At 45.8% G+C, this 17,500-nt stretch overlaps 1 protein-coding gene across 3 annotated transcripts in view; it reads left to right on the top strand.

Annotated features, from left to right (window-relative positions):
- Positions 1-17,500, top strand: part of LOC143119250 (nectin-2) — a 111,724-nt gene that overhangs the window by 47,642 nt on the left and 46,582 nt on the right. The window contains exon 7 of one of the 3 annotated variants that reach the window (XM_076280619.1): positions 92-4,046. The exons of the other annotated variants lie outside the window; for them this stretch is intronic. Coding sequence (XP_076136734.1) covers positions 92-636 — 545 coding nt within the window. The 3' untranslated portion in view covers positions 637-4,046. Of the gene's footprint in view, positions 1-91; positions 4,047-17,500 lie in introns of those variants that run through there. 3 annotated transcript variants of the gene reach the window in all.

The following is a 17,500-nucleotide window of genomic DNA, read 5'->3' as shown; positions in this document are numbered from 1 at the left end:
CTCTATCTCTCACTCTCTCCCTCTCCCCCCCCCCCTCTCTCTCTTTCCCACTCTCTCTCTCTCTCTTCCTCTCTCCCTGTCTCTCTCTCAGATCCCCCTGCTGACCCATCCAATGTTGGGGTGGTAGCGGGCGTAGTCATCGGCATCCTCCTGGCCCTCCTATTGGTTGGTGCTCTTGTGGCCATCTTGGTGACTCATAACCGGCGGCAACAGCAGCAGGGTTACCGCGGCAACCAGAAGAGCGGGGCGTTTGACATCAAGTCCCGCCTCTTCGGCTCCAAGGCCAGTAAAAATGGCGGTGGCCCCGGCAATGGCCCCGGCAACAACAACGGGCCCATCTACACCTACCGTGAGGGCGTGTCTGGGGGCGGGCTAACTGAGAAATCGGCCAATCACGGGCTGCTGTCGACCACGCCCACGGCACAGGACATCCTGCTGAGCGGCGAGATGGACGAGGCGGAGAGGAAGAAGTTCGACGAGCTGGCGGACGAGGAGGACGAGGAACGCTACGACCGCTTCACCGCCGCCGGGCCCATCCTCCAGCTCCGTCACCACGACGACCAGCACTACCTGGACGATGACATGGAGTCGCAGAGAGACGGATCGGTCATCTCACGGACCGCCGTCTACGTGTAGAGAAGGAGAGAGACGGAGGGAGAGAGAAAAAAAACGATGGAGGTGGAGAGAGAGAGAGAGAGATGAAGTGTTGGTTTAATTTTTCACTAAAATCTTATTTTTTATCTGACCCCTTTGACGGGCTTGCGGATGGAAGGCTGGGTGGCCGGATGGACAGATGAGGGGGGATGAGTCTACGAGTGGAGGAGGGGGGGTGAGTGGACAAGTGGAAGGGGGGATGAATGGACAGTGACCAAAAAGAAAAATGGAGAGACAATCTGGCCTTTCTGCTTTTGAATGGACTTACTGCTTCCTGCTTCTCCATGGACACATCTCACTGGCCAGGAGAGACACATTATGCCCACCACACACACACACCACTGGCCAGGAGAGACACTGTGTATGCCCATCACACACACGCACACTCACACACTCTCAAGCGCGTGCGTACACACACACTACTCGAGTCCCAGCTGTACTCGTATTAGATCTAGTGGTTGACCTACTAGGGTGTATCATCTGCCTGTTGAGACACATCCACACACACACACACACACACACACACACACACACACATCCACATATCCACATCCACACACACACACACACACACACACACATACATACACACACACACACACACACATACATACAGATGTCGAAATCACCCAAACAAATACTCAAAAGACAACAACTCTGTGATACTACACACACACACACACACACACACAATCTGGTCATACTGGACAGAAACACTGACCAGCCTCAGTGAAGAATGAGAGGCAGAAAGGCAGAAGGCACCAAACGGCACATCAGGAGTGTGTGTGTGTGTGTGTGTGTGTGTGTGTGTGTGTGTGTGTGTGTGTGTGTGTGTGTGTGTGTGTGTGTCCAGGGCCCGGTGTGTAATGAGATGTGACGCAGCGTCTGTTGGGCTGTGCTGGACAGATTGCTGCCACTGATCATTTATGACGGGATGTGATGACTCTCTCTCTCTCACACACACACACACACACACACACACACACACACACACACACACACTTCCTCTGTGTCTCTTTAAGACTCCTTGTGTGTTGTTCTCGAAGGCCTTAGTGATGTAATGTGTGTAATCATGCAGAAGGCACCTGTGATCACCTCTCAACATAATCCAAACACACACACACACACACACACACACACACACACACACACTGTGCACGCTGTGTGACCCATCAAGCCTGCTGTGAATCAGTGGCTGCTCACCTCTGAGCTTTCTCTCATGCTGAGCGTGTGTGTGTGTGGAAGGGGGGGGGGGGGTGTCTCCCTAAGGCTGGTAGTCCGGCTCTGTGCAGTCTGCTCTGTGTGTGTGTGTGTTGTGTGCATGTGTCTGTAGTCGGGCTCTGCAGTCCACTGAGGCATATCCCAGCATGCCTTGCTGCAGGGGCTCCAACAGTGAGGAAGAACAGCTGTGTAAAATACACTCAGTAGATCATAACACCAGTAACACAGACACACACACACACATACACACACACAGAATTATTAGTTACATCAGCATATTACGTTTTAAATCGAATTCTGAGTTCTCTCTCCCTCTCTCTTTCTCTCTCTTCCTCTCTCTTTCTCTCTCCCTCTCTCTTCCTCTGTCTATCTTTCTTTCTCCTCCTTTATGTTTGGAGGAAATTGCCTCCCAGTGGCCCTGTGTGTGTGTCTGTGTGGAAGAGGTAGTTGAAACACTAGACAGGTAATTGTGTCCCAGGAGGTTGGGAGTGAAATGTGTCACACACTTCTCAATTCATAATTGTCTTAACCATATCTACAATATAAAATAATGCACTCTAATGCACAATAAAACACACACACACACACACACACACATACACAGCTTCTCTGTGGGCCTCACTGGGCTGGTTAGCTGCTTTAAGCTGGAAATAGATCTGTCACCTCGTCCCTGTCTTTGTTACCGCAGACACACACACAGACACACACGCACACACACACACATTCAATCTTTAGTTAGACAGATTGTGTACATTTCTCCTGAGAGGGTCATCAGTGAGCAGTCTGAGTCAGCGTGTGCAATGGACTGACTCAGGGAGGTTTGTGTGTGTGTGTGTGTTCGTGTAGGACACATACCTATACCTCTGAATACACACACTGCACACTCAGACACCTCTTGACCTTATCAGACAGAACCTCTTAAGCTCTCGACACAATAAACAGACACACACACACACACACACACAGAGGTCCATTAAAGGGACTGAGTGGCCTTGAGTTGTGTTTGTCCTCGGTGAAGGACAGGGAGGCTAATGTTCTGCTGCTCCCACTGAAAGACCACACACACACACACACACACACACACACTCACTCATTTACTCACTCACTCACTCACTCACTCACTCACTCACAATCTCTCTCTCTCTTTCTCGCACTCACACAGCAATCACTTGGGATAGAGGCCACTCCCCCACCCCCCCAGTCAATTTGGTCTGTAATGGTCATCTTCCGTAATCTTCCAGAACTTCTTTCTCTTCAAGGGGACACTTCTAGAATCTCTTTCACATTAGAGAGCAAATCTAGAACCCTGTTCCTCAGGAGGGAGTGCTTAGAACTCTTAGAATAGCCCTAGAACCCTGTGGAATATTCTGGAAGGCTTAGACTACGTGCTGATTTTCTACTACTAATTAGGAATGCCATTCCACCAATAGGCGTGTGTGTGTGTGTGTGTGTGTGTGTGTGTGTATGGACACACTCAGCTAGTTATAACTGCACAGAGGCTGAAGGAGGTCTCTCTTTTCCTTTTCAGATCTGCAGCCAACTCTGTCTCTCTCACACACACACACACACACACACACACACACACACACACACACACACACACATACATTGGGGGGGCAAAAAAAAGTGTAAGAGTTCTTTGAGTCGACTTATATGCAGTCATCTCAGCAAAAGCCTTAACCAGCACAGCCTCCTGCTACACACACACACACTCACACACACACACACACACACACACACACTGGTATACACACTCACTTTGTAAATAGTATAAATATATAAAAATATCAAGGGAAGTAAATGAGAATAATTTATAATGTGGCGTTTGTCCCGCTGTGCGCATGAAAGGTCATTGTTATCACACTGTTTTGTTCTGTTTGAGGCCTTTTGACTTTTCACATGTTTCTGATGTTTTTATTCTCTTTATTTCTGTCATCTGATGAGTGTTTTACAGTAACTGATGAATTGTATAAGTGGATCATGCTTCCTATGACGTGTGTCTTGCGTGTTCCTCCTTGATCACGAGCGCCCAGTGATGACCATCATTAGGGTCCGTTCTTGTCCCACATCTGATATGCAGACGGGTCAAGTCCAGTTGGATCCACTCCTGTGTTCTTCTGTCTTATTTGTCTTTGGTTACAATTAAAGTTTTTGGGATTTTACAAACTGAACTTTTCTGTTGGTCTCTGGCGGAGGACGGAGTCTTCATATGAGTCCCTTTCCCATCACACACACACACACACACACACATACACACTTCTACATAAGCTTCTATACACACACACACACACACACATGTCTGGTTCCTCTGATTATATTGATGTTGGCTTTGTTATCTCCTGTTTCATCTTGTGGTGTCTCTATCTCTCCATCTAAATGGGCTCTGACTCACTGGTCAAGCCTGGCCATTCCTGTGTGTGTGTGTGTGTGTGTTTGTGGTGATAAAAACGTCACAGGTTGTCAGAGTCTCTAGATCATCACCAGATAAGACTGTCTGGCTGTCTAATGGGGCATTTAAGACTCTTTGCCACACCCCAAACACACACACACACGTGCGCACACACACACAGATGAAGTGGAAACACGTGACCAAGAGAAGTGGCCTGCTCTTGCCCACATTAAGTATTACTTCATCTCCTAAAGCAACCCTATACAGTATGTTTATAAAGGAACCTGGTTATGGTCACATCAGAGTGGTCATCTGTATGGTATACTACGAAGCATGTTCGACATATCTAGGCTATCTAGACATATCGAGGCTACACAAAGCCTTGATTCAGGGGTATAAGTTAAGTGATACTACGATAGCAGTTATGTGATATACTTAGTGCATAACCTGCTCCTGACCAGGTTTGGTTGGCAGCATAAGACACCATGGTGATACAGTGACGCTAAAATAGAGCCACTTTCGTTTCACAGCATGCCCTGGCTTTTGAGCGCAACATACCTCGCTAACCCACTAATCGAGATTCTACTGATTCACTCTAATAGAACATGGACGCAGAGTTAAAGGAGAAATCTGGCGATTCTCACATAGATCTCCGTTTCTCGAGGTCACGAGCTGCCTGGCTAATTTAGCCGCTGGGACTAGCAACTAGCAACTTTTCTAGGTGAAAAATCACAGAATTTCTCCTTTAAGATCATTCAACAGGCCTATATGTCATGTAAAAGGAAATAAGTTGATTTGCATATGTGTAATGAAGTATGTATATATATTTCTCACGTACACACACACACATACATGCATAATGAAGTGTGTATTTAATGGTGTATATATATTGCACCTACCACAGAGGTTAGATGATTTACATATGTGTCATGGTTGCTCCGCTCCAGGAAGCCAGAGGCTGTTGAGCTTGTGTTTGTGTGTGTGTGTGTGTTAGTGTTACACAGTTACATTATCACTGTCAAGCTAAACACACTTCCCCCCCCCCCCCCCCCCCCCCACACACACACACACACACAGAGGGGAGTGTGTGTGTGTGTCTCACTGCTAAGGAATGTGGATGTGATGGTTGGTCCATTAGTCTACTGTGAACGGAAACTCTTATCTGCACTGAGAGCTGCCCGGTGCTGAGAGCCCCTCTGAGACACACACACACACACACAGAGGGCTCTTTGTTTGAATAAGTGATGCTATCTGACCTGTTTGGTAAAAATGTAACATAGTGTAGTGTCAGCACTGCATTTGTTTGCGTGGGTGAACGGTTCTCTCTGTCTTTCTATGTGTGTTTCTTTCCCTCGCCTTCTCCTTTTCCCTCTCTCCCTCTCTCTATCTCTGTTTGTGTGTGCGTGTGTGCCCAGGGCGCTCAGCTCCTGGTGTTGACACCTGGTAGAGAGTGTGCAAATGGCTGCACTAGCAGGTGTCTGTTTGAATGGCTGACTGTTAGAATAACAGAATAACACAACAGCTCTCTAGCCACAGGCACTGTGGCCTACTTTCTGTCTCTCTCGCTCTCTCTCTCCCCCTCTCTCCATCTTTCACTCTCTCTCTCTACCTGTCTCTCTCTCCTCCTCTCTCTTCATCTTTCTCTCTCTCTCTCCCCTCCCTCACTCCCACTCTCTCTCTCTCTCTCTGTCTCTCTCTCTCTCTCTCTCTCTCTCTCTCTCTCTCTCTCTCTCTCTCTCTCTTCAATTCAATTCAATTCAAGGATGCTTTATTAGCATGACTGTGGGTACAGTGTTGCCAAAGCACAATTAAAACATCATAACAATTAGAACATTGACAGCATTAAGAGAAACAGTAACTTGTAACATGAAACATGTTTGCAACTTGTAACATGTGTGTATACCCTCACTTTCACTCTCTCATACACACACATTCCCACTCCCTCCCTCTTTCTCTCTCTCTCTCCTCCCTCACTCCCACTCCCTCTCTCTCTCTCCTCCCTCACTCCCACTCCCTCTCTCTCTCTCTCTCTCTCTCTCTCTCTCTCTCTCTCCTCCCCCACTCCCTCTCTCTCTCTCCTCCCTCACTCCCACTCCCTCTCTCTCTCTCTCACCTCCCTCACTCCCACTCTCTCTATTCCCTTCCATATTCCCACTCTCGCTATTGCTCTTTCCACTGTCTCTATCCCTTTCTCTCTCAGTTATGGCTGTACTCTGCCCCCCCCCCTCTCTCTCCCTCCCCCCTCTCTCTCTTTTTCCATCCCTCCCCAGACTCTTTCTTCAGAATGTTATTCTCTTTCTCTTCCTTTTTACGAGGTCGAACTCTCTCAGTGTGTGTGTTTGTCTGTCTATCTCTGTGTGTCTGTGGGTGTGTCTGGAACACTCTTTCCTCACTTGGGTCTGGCACAGGAAGCCATGCTGCATCATTTCAGGGTTTTTCGTCCCATGCTTTCTGGCCGTGTGACACACACACACACACACACACACACACATACACATACACACACACTCCCAGTCCAGGCTGCCAGGTGGCCATCTGTTTCCTCTAATTGCTCTGAGTTGGCACTCGGCAGGATCCCCTCATGCCTCTCTGCCCCCTGTGGCCCCCATCCTTGCCCACCCCGGGCACAACAGCGGGCACCAGGGCCAGCTCCCAGCCCCTCAACCAGCCTGGCATCGCTGGAGTTGGGGAAGCACAGAGGCTCATGGGATAGTGGAGGTCTGCATGCTGATATAAATATGATCTGGTTCCATTTCTTTCTCTGTGTTTGTGTGTGTGTGTTTGTGTGTTTTCCATCCCTCCCCCTCTGGTTCATTTATCACTGTAATATCTGTGTGTATGGGGTCATTCCACGTCAATTCAACCAGGGCCCACGCACTTAGGGCTCAAAAAATTCAGAAAAAATTACCAGGTGTACCTATGTTATCCAGGAGACACACTGTAAAATTACTTTTATGTAAGATCAATACTTTCCAAGATAGAGACAGTTTTACAGGGGGAGGGGGGTGTCGATTTTGTTCAGCCTCTTTTTTTTGTCAAAGTTCACAAGCCCATAGCACAAGAACTAAACCATGTACTGTAGGAGGCTCAAATTGTGCATGCTGGTACATAAATAGGAATAGTAGGTACTGTAGCAGAATCGTCACATTTGGTCTGGATGATCCTGCATGGTCAGAGCTGCCCCTCAAAGTTGATCAAAATTGTATTGGAGTTTTTGGCTGGGCTCTGTTTAGGTCTTCAGAAGACATATTTCTACTCAACATTGGCTCTTAATTTATTTCCCTTATTGAGATAAGTAGAAACACTCACAAAAAGCAATGAACAGAACATAAATTCCCTCAGGGTCTGAACAGCAGACCTCACAAGTCTGAAAAATAATTTTGGTTCTCATTTTTAGAGCGCCTTAACACCTTGTGGGAATATACAAAGATTTTTTTTATATTGTTTCCTTCACTCTCCATGATCCCTTCTTTTTAAAGATACCAATTTGACTTGTCTTATGCAAATCTTTCTTTTTTATTTTCCACCCTGAACATGGGCAAAATGCACCTGAACATTGGCAAAATGCACCATTGAGATCAATATGTTTTGTGTAGAGTTACCACAGTGCCACCTGTGGTTGTATAGAGTAACCTGTGGTAACTATACAAAACATATTGATCTCAATGGTGCATTTTTCTAGCCTGGCGAGCCAGACCCACATTAAAATGTAGGGTCTGGGCACTCACCGTTCGCAGTGCTCAGTCCGAGGGGCGGGATAATCAGTTGTCTTTCAAATTCCCTCTGCACGCAATAGGACTCAATAGGATATTTGTTTTCAAGTAGCAGGGAATTCAAGCCAAACCGTTGCAACTCTGCCATCAATCATTATGTTAAGCCCACCAAACGACTCTATACACGATTTCAATGCCTGATTAAGTTTCGATTTCTGGAGCTCACAAGCCAACGGAGAGTTGCTAGACTAGCCCTGGCAGCAAATGTAATTAGCAGCAAATGTAATTTGCAGCAAATGTAATTTGCTGCCGCTAGGGGCGCATCTAGATTTCTAGGCTAGCATTTTTCCCATGTTCTGGGTGGAAAATAAAAAAGAAAGATTTGCATAAGACAAGTCAAATTGGTGTTTTTTAAAAGAAGGGATTATGGTAAATAAAGAAAAAAATATTTAAAAAATCTTCCCACAAGGTGTTTGGGTGTTCTGAAAATGAGAACCAAAATGATTTTTCAGACTTGTTAGGTCTGCTGTTCAGACCCTGAAGGGATTTCTTTTCTGTTCATTGCTTTTTGTGAGAGTGTTTCTACTTATCTCAGTAAGGGAAGCCTATGTTGAGTATAAATATGTCTTCTGAAGGCCTAAACAGAGCCCAGCCAAAAACTCCAATAACATTTTTATCAACTTTGAGGGGCAGCTATGACCATGCAGGATCATCCAGACCAAACATGACAATTTTGCTACATACTATTCCTATTGATGTAACAGCATGCAAAATTTGAGCCTCCTACATGGTTTAGTTCTTGTGCTTTGGGCTTGTGAACTTTGACAAAAAAAAGAGGCCGAACAAAATCGACACCCCTCTCCCCCTGTAAAACTGGCTGTATCTTGGAAAGTATTAATCGTAATTTTACAGTGTGTCTCCTGGGTAACATAGGTACACCTGGTAATTTTTTCAGAATTTTTTGAGACCTAAGTGCGTGGGCCCTGGTTGAATTGACGTGGAATGACCCTATGGGTGTTTGTGTGTATGTGTCTGTGTGTGGTGTATCATGCTAATATGACTGTAATATGTGTGTGTGGCGTATCATGCTAATATGACTGTAATATCTGTGTGTGTGTGTGTGTGTGTGTTTGTGTGTGTGTGTGTGTGTGTGTGTGTGTGGGGCGTATCATGCTAATATGACTGTAATATCTCTGTGTCTGTGTGTATGTGTGTGTGGTTACGATCAGGCTAATATGACTGTAAAATGCAGACAGCTTCACAAAGGAATCACATGTATTATTTACTAGGCCATGAAGTCATAAATAAACAAACAAACAAACAAGCCCTCCCCACCACAATAGCAGCAGCAGGCCTGTTTCAGCAGTCTAAACAGCGCAGCCAGACTGCTAAATAAAGCCGTTAGCCGCATATAAAGTAAAGCCACGGTGTTAGAATCACAGTTTGATTTATTTCTATAAAATCGGTACCTAAACCGAACAGTAACTAAAACGATATGATAAGGATAAAAAGTAATGCTCTAGCTAATGACTATGACTATAAACTATAATGATAACGACTTGAAGAACGATATCGTTGGGCATCAGTTTCAGAACGATTTTCATTTTGAGAAAAATAAAAAGCTGACAGCCAATCAGATCCATCAAATTTTAGACATCACATTCATTCAACATGAGGCAAGACTTTCCTTATCATTGGTCAGTGTGGAGGCTCATATCGTTATAGTTACAGTTATCTAAATCGTTATCGTTTGTTATATAGTTACAGTTATCTAAATAGTTATCGTTTGTGTTATAATTACAGTTATCGAAATAGTTATTGTTTGTAATATAAATGCCCCTTAATTCAAAATTGGTGTTTGTTTTGTTTATATAGTCAGTCAGTTTCAATGTGTATGTTTTATACAGTGTCATTTTAAATGTGTGTATGTTTAAGTGTGTGTGTCACTTTGAACAAACCATAACCATGTAGGTGTGTATATATATTTTAAATATAAATAATTATAATGTGTCACTGCTGAGTGAGAATGAGTTCATGACCAGATACAGCACCTCACAGCATGACAGGGAGGCTTCGTTGCTCATTGGCTGAGCCTCATAATGTCTGATGCAGAATCCGAGACGTTTGCATTATGTTGCATGGTCCTTGTCTCACACACACACACACACACACACACACACACACACACACACACACACACGCACACACGGTGGCATCTGTGTGTGTGTTTAATTGTGCTTCTTGATTGTGCATTACCTTTAGTGGAGGTGTGTGTTGGCATGTGTGTGGGCTCATATATTGTGTGTGTGTGTGTGTGTGTATGATTATGAGTATGTGGCTGTGTCTTTGTGTTTGTGAGTGGCCCCATGCATACAGATGTCAGCTCAGCAGTGTTAAACAGGGCTGTGTGTGTGTGTGTGTGTGTCTGTGTGTGTGTGAAATGGGGCTCACAGACACTAATCAGTGCTGATTGTCTGGCCTGCACTCTAGGGCTTATTTATACACCAGAGGGAGAGGAAGGGTGAGGATGGGTGTGTGTGGGTGTGTGTGTGTGTGTGTTGACCCTGGAGCAATCACACTAGTGTCATCTGTGGTGTAAGATCGTGTGTGCGTGTGTTGATGTGTGTTTGTGTGTGTTCGAGCAGTGTGTCTGTGTGTGTGTGTGTGTGTTGACCCTGGAGCAGTCATCCTGGTGTCATCTGTGATGCTCTCGACTCATCTCCTCAGCAGGAAGCTGGGGGTGTGACCAGGCTTCACCGCCACACTCTGATTGGTCAGCAGCTCGTTGTGTGATGAATGGTGGGCGGAGCCTAATGACAGCCTAGTCTAAACCCTCTCCCCGTGGACACACACACACACACACACACTCTTGACATGCACAGACACACTGTGGGTCCAGGAGTGACATATGGATAACAGATTGATAGATGAGTGGCGCCTGCTCTGGTGTCCCATAATGCACCTCTCCAGGGGCATCTGATGATTGGGGTCCGGCCGGCCTGCGGGACTACTGCACTGATGCAGAGTATCGATCCGTGTGTGTGTGTGTGTGTGAGTGTTTGTGTACATGTATGTGTGTGTATATCTCTGAGACTGGGAGTGTGTGTGTGTTCGTGTGCTCTGTAAGAAACTGTGTGTGTGTGTGTGTGTGTGTGTGTGTGTGTGTGTGCTCTGTGAGACTGGGAGTATGTATGGAAATGTGTGAGGTGACCTTTTCTGTGTGACGTCCAGCAGAGCGAAGAAGGTGTGTGTGTGTGTGTGTGTGTGTGTGTGTGTGTGTGCATGCTTGTACTCGTCTAGCAGAGAATAAGTGCATATTCCCTCCACCACTGCTGTCACCGCCACCTGCCTGGGACACACACACACCCTCACACACATCTTTCTTTCTCTCACACACACACACACACACCCTCACACACATCTCACTATCTCACACACACACACACACACACACACACACACACACACACACACACACACATTTATGCAGGACTGTTACACACTCATACTTATACAGATGTGAAACATTTATGTGTGTGAGATTTATTTTCAGAATAATGTTTGTGTTTGTTCATTGAGTCTCTCTCTCTCCATCACGTGAACATTTTTATTCTGTGTGCGTGTGGAATGTAAAGTCAAGGAGATAAAGATTGAATGTGTGTGTCTGTGAAATAAAATGACATGGTGTGTGTGTGTGTGTGTGTGTTATAAAGTAGTGACGGTGACAGGATAGTCAAGGGGAGGAAAAATACACTATGTGTGTGAGAGAAGGAGAAAGAATGCGTATTTATCAGAGATTGAGCAGGAAAGAAAGTGTGTGTGTGTGTGTGTGTGTGATGTGAATGTTGCACATATTTGGGGGTGAATAGAGGCGTGTACACGTGCATGTTTGAAAAAGAAGTGTGTGTGTGTGTGTGTGTGTGTGTGTGTACTGTATGTGTGTGTGTGAGTGGTAATGTGTGTGTGTGCAGCTGTGTTGGTTTAGGAGCCCAGGGAGCATCAGCGCTCTCTCTCTCTCTTCGCCACCTGCAACAACAAACCAGCTGCAGATGAAAGACCCCAGATCACACACACACACACAGTCTCACACACACACACACACACACACACTCGCACAAGAAAGAGGGAACCCCAATAAGGACAAATGCCAAAACTTGTTTCTCCAATTTTCCTATCTTCTCTGCATTTATCTCTGCATACCCTTGTGTGTCTGCATTTATCTCTGCATACACTCTGTGTGTGTGTGTGTGTGTGTGTGTGTGTGAGTGTGTGTGAGAGAGAGAGAGAGAGAGAGAGAGAGAGAGAGAGAGAGAGAGAGAGAGAGAGAGAGAGAGAGAGAGAGAGAGAGAGAGAGAGAGAGAGAGAGAGAGAGAGAGAGAGAGAGAGAGAGAGAGAGAGAGAGAGAGAGAGAGAGTAAATGGAATCCATTGTTTGTCTTCTTCCACTTTCTTACCTTGTCTGCACACATTGCAGCCATCTGACGCATGCACACACACCCACACATACACACACACCACTTTCTCCCCCTCTGCAGTTTTTCTTTTTGTTTTGTGTCCCTACGATCATATTCTCTCTCTCCCCCTTCTCTCTGTTCATCTCTCTCTCTCTGTTCATCTCTCTCTCCCCCTTCTCTCTGTTCATCTCTCTGTTCATCTCTCTCTGTTCATCTCTCTCTCTCCCCCTTCTCTCTGTTCATCTCTCTGTTCATCTTTCTCTCTGTTCATCTCTCTCTCCCCCTTCTCTCTGTTCATCTCACTCTCTCCCCCTTCTCTCTGTTCATCTCTCTCTCTCTCTCTGTTCATCTCTCTCTCTCCCCCTTCTCTCTGTTCATCTCTCTCTCCTCCTTCTCTCTGTTCATCTCTCTCTGTTCATCTTTCTCTCTGTTCATCTCTCTGTTCATTTCTCTCTGTTCATCTCTCTCCCCATTCTCTCTGTTCATCTCTCTCTCTCCCCCTTCTCTCTGTTCATCTCTCTCTCTCCCCCTTCTCTCTGTTCATCTCTCTCTGTTCATCTCTCTCTCTCTGTTCATCTCTCTCTGTTCATCTCTCTCTCTCTGTTCATCTCTCTCTCCTCCTTCTCTCTGTTCATCTCTCTGTTCATCTCTCTCTCTCTGTTCATCTCTCTCTTTTCTCTGTGTTCTTTGTTTTCATCATTTTCTCCTGTTTTATCTGTCTCACTCCAGCCTCCACCTCCATCCTGGGTGTGTGTGTGTGTGTGTCTGTGTCTGTGTGTGTGCGTGTGCGTGCGTGCGTGTTGTGTTTTCTATGTCTCTGTCCAGCCCTCCCTGGTGGTGGTTGATGTTGTTGTTGATGTTGTTGTTTTCGTTGTCGTTGTGCGAGTCCCCTCTCTTCCTCTGTGTCTCTATTTCTCCATCTCCATGGTGATATGAGATAGTTGTGTGTGTGTGTGTAGTGATATTATTTGATGTGTGTGTGTGTGTGTTTGTGATGGTTGGATGAAGGAGTGGGCTATCTAACTCCTTCTGACAGCCCAGTGGAGTGCATTGCTGCTCTATTCTCTCTCTCTCTCTCTCTCTCTCACACACACACACACACACACACACACACACACACACACACACACACACACACACAGTTTCAGTCAGTCAAACACACATACAGGAAGTAGCTGCTGTGTGTGTGTGTGTGTGGTTGTGCATCTGTCTATATGTATGTGTTGGTTTATGTGTGCATGTATGTAGTGGTTATTCCCGTAGTCTTGTCTTAAACACTATTGTGGTTGAGCTTGAGTGTCTGACCCGTACCTCCACAGCTGTTTTCATGATGACACAGCAGGGTTTATTACAAATAAATGAAGATATAAAGCCAGAGGTTCTAAAGGTTAACTTAAAATAAGGATTGGCCAGATAAACTAAGGACCAGTGTGTGTGTGTATATGTGTTTGTGTGTGTGTGTGTGTGTGTGTGTGTGTGTGTGTGTGTGTGTGTGGAGCGTTTGGTGGCTCCGGTCACAGCCTCCAGGTAGCTTTACCTGCATATGTAGATTTATGTCCCAGTCACTAGAGGGAGATGACTCAGACAACATACATAAGGAAAGACACTGAAATAAATAATTTTGGCTCCTACAATGTGTGTGAGTGAGAGAGTGTGTGTGTGTGTATCCAGGGGCCCGAGCAGACAAATATGTGTAGCCCTTCTTTTTATACTACCAAGTTTAGTAGAACACACACACACACACACACACACACACACACTCACACACTCACTCACTCACTCACTCACTCACCTTATATAAGGGCTGAAGGGTTAAGGTTAGGGTTGGGTGGGGGAATGGAGTGGCCAATTAGAGGCTAAGAGTTAAACACTATAAACAGAAGAATAATCAAAATAGACACAAGTGCTATCTGTCCATGAAATGTGAATAAGTTAAAGTGGAAATATAAATAAATATGTCTCAGCCTCTCTGTGGGGGGAGGGGGGGTGGTAATGTAAACAACAGTTTATTTGTAGAGCAGTAACTCCATCTGACCACCACCCACCCTCTCCGCAACACTGGTCCTCGAGGCCACCTGGAGGTCAATTGCCCATCCTTGCTCAGTGGTAAAAACTGTCTACATACACACACACTGAGCAGTATTGGCTCCTAATATTTATTTTTGATAAGTTGAATGAAACCAATCTCACAGCAAGCACACAAGATTCCTATGCACACCATCAAGCACATGATTTAATGAGTGTGTGTGCTGACTGTGTTTTGATGTGAAAAGTGTGTGTGTGAATTGTCTGCTGTTCTGTCTAAGGAGCTTGGTTGCCAGGTTACAGGGAGATGATTTCCCTTATCAGAACCTAATTTGAGGGTCACTACCAGAGCTGCAGAGCGTGACATCACACACACACACACACACACATTTGAACCTCCCCCGCTACAGCTGCACTGCCATATACAACACGTTTCTAACTTGTATGTATGTGTGTGTGTGTGTGTGTGAGTGAGAGGGTAGCCTAAGTATAAGAAGCAGGGAGGTGAAAATCAACAACACAAGAAAAGTGTGTGAGCAGCGTGTGTGTATGTGGTGGCAGTGTGAGCTGGGCGTGTGTGTATTGTGTGTGTGTGTGTGTGTGTGTGTGTGTGTGTGTGTGTGTGTGTGTATTGTGTGTGGTGGCAGTGTGAGCTGAGCCTGTGTGTGTATTGTGCGTGGTGGCAGTGTGAGCTGAGCCTGTATGTGTGTGTGTGTTGTGCATGGTGGCAGTGTGAGCTGAGCCTGTGTGTGTTTTGTGCGAGATGGCAGTGTGTGTGTGTGTACTCTGTGTGTGGGCAGTGTGAGCTGAACCTATATGTGTGTGTGTGTGTGGTGGCAGTGTGAGCTGAGCCTGTGTGTGTGTGTGTGTGTGTGTGTGTGTGTGTGTGGTGGCAGTGTGAGCTGAGCCTGTGTGTGTGTGTGTGTGTGTGTGTGTGCGGTGGCAGTGTGAGCTGAGCCTGTGTGTGTGTGGTGGCAGTGTGAGCTGAGCCTGTGTGTGTGTGTTTGTGTGTGTGGTGGCAGTGTGAGCGGAGTTGTGTTCAGGCAGGTTGAGCTGGAGGGGAGAGTTTGTAACACTTGACCTGTTTCACTGAGTCAGTTAGAGGAGGAGAGAGAGGGGGGGGAAGGGAGAGAGAGACAGAGGGAGAGACTGAGAGAGGGAGGAGACGGAGGGAGAGAAAGGAGAGAGAGAGGGAGAGATAGAGAGGGGGGGAGGGAGAGAGAAAGGGATGGAGAGAGACGGAGGTAGGGAAAGAGACAGAGGGAGGGATAGCTGATGGATAGTGATGGAGATGAATGAGGGAGGGAAAGATGGACAGAGTGAAAGAGAGGAGAGAAGGAGAGAACAACAGCTGGGAGAGTCAGCCAGCTGGAGTGGATGATGCCATCTTCCTACACACACACACACACACACACAAACAATGACATATGCTCTCTCTCACTCACTCTCTCACACACACACATGCACACGCTTACAGATGCTCTCTCTATCTCCGACATACACATACATGCTCACACACACACACACGTTTACATATGCTCTTCCTCACACACACATGCACACACACACAAGAAAATAAACACAGACCACTGCCTCTCTACATCTCTCTCTCGCTCTTTCTCCTTCGTTCTCGTCTCCTCACCCATAAAGGGGAGAATCACCTCGCTTTTACTGACACACACACACTCTGTTGCTTTATATAACGCCTATATGTGTGTTTGTGGGACAGAGAGAGAGAGAGCCTCCTCATGTTGCTGCTAAAACTTTGCTAACACAAGTAGACAGCAGTTTAAGCACGCAGAAGCTGTGTTAGTGAGACCCAGGCAAACCATGCTCTACTGTGTGTGTGTGTGTGTGTGTGTGTGTGTTTGTGTTTGTCTGTGTTTTAACCTGTGTGTGTTTTAGCATGAGTAGTGAGCATGTGTGAGAGCTAGTGAGCCTGTTTGTGTGTGTGTGTTTGTGAGAGAGAGAAAGAGTAAGTGTGTGTGTTTTAGCGTGTGAATCAGTGATCGTGTTTGTATGTGGTAGCAATATAATTGAGTGTGTGTGTGTGTTTAGAACACTAGTGTGCACGAATAAGTCTGTTGCTCTGTGAAGAAATGAATCTCTCCAAGCTTCCACATTCATTTCAGCAGAAAAAAAGTCGTTATTTACACACACATCACACACACACACAGAGTCTCTCTCTCTCTCTCTCTCTCTCTCACTCTCACTCACACACAAATATAATGGATTCTTGATGATATGATGTCTCATAGCTCAGCCTAAGAGGCCATCACCCTTTTGTGTGTGTTTGTGCATCATATTACTCTGTGTGTGTATGTGTGTGTGTGTGTTTGGCTGTGTGTGTGTGTGTGTGTGTGTGTGTGTATGTATGCATCCATCCTCAAGAAACGGACACATATCAACCCAACAAGAAATATAACATGAGATGGGAGGTTGCTCAAGACCCCTGAATTATACATCGTTTCCCAGTATCTCCCCTCGTCCCTGTTCACCACACCCTTCTCTAATAACAACCATCACACACACACTCACACACACTCACTCACACACACATACTGATTCTTATTGTATACCAGTTCTTCTGGGGGAATGTGTGTGTGTGTGTGTGTGTTGCTGTTATCTGAGCAGGGTGTGGTGTATGTTAGAGAAAGAGAGAATCTAGTTTCTCTGGCTTTGCAGTTTTACAGCCAGAAACGCCATCATCTCAGTGTCAGTTGTGTGTGTGTGTAAGATTGGTCTGTCAAATTATCTGGCAAGAGTTGCCAATAGATCAAGAAGATTTTCATTTAAAATAAGGTCAAAAAAACTTTAATCAAGTGCAAAAATATCAAAAAATGTCTCCTTTATAAGCAAACAATTTAAGGGTTAGGTTAGGGTTCAGGGCTGGAAACGTAGAGCTGTGGCAATATAGCCATGCTCCCATTTATCTCACTTAGATTCTAGAATTCTAGGATTTTTTGCAGTGCAGTTATTCATGTTCAAATGCATTCTATGATGTTGCGCCGGTTGTGAGAATTAATTTAGCAGACACTTCTCACA

The sequence above is a fragment of the Alosa pseudoharengus genome, unplaced genomic scaffold (assembly GCF_046254945.1).
Source record: "Alosa pseudoharengus isolate Yale_2024_CS ecotype anadromous, Long Island Sound unplaced genomic scaffold, YU_APseudo_1.1 YU_APseudo_1.1_scf_12, whole genome shotgun sequence".
Taxonomy (NCBI): Eukaryota; Metazoa; Chordata; class Actinopteri; order Clupeiformes; family Clupeidae; genus Alosa; species Alosa pseudoharengus.
Note: the sequence above shows the minus strand (reverse complement) of the source record. Positions and strands in the feature narration are given on the sequence as shown.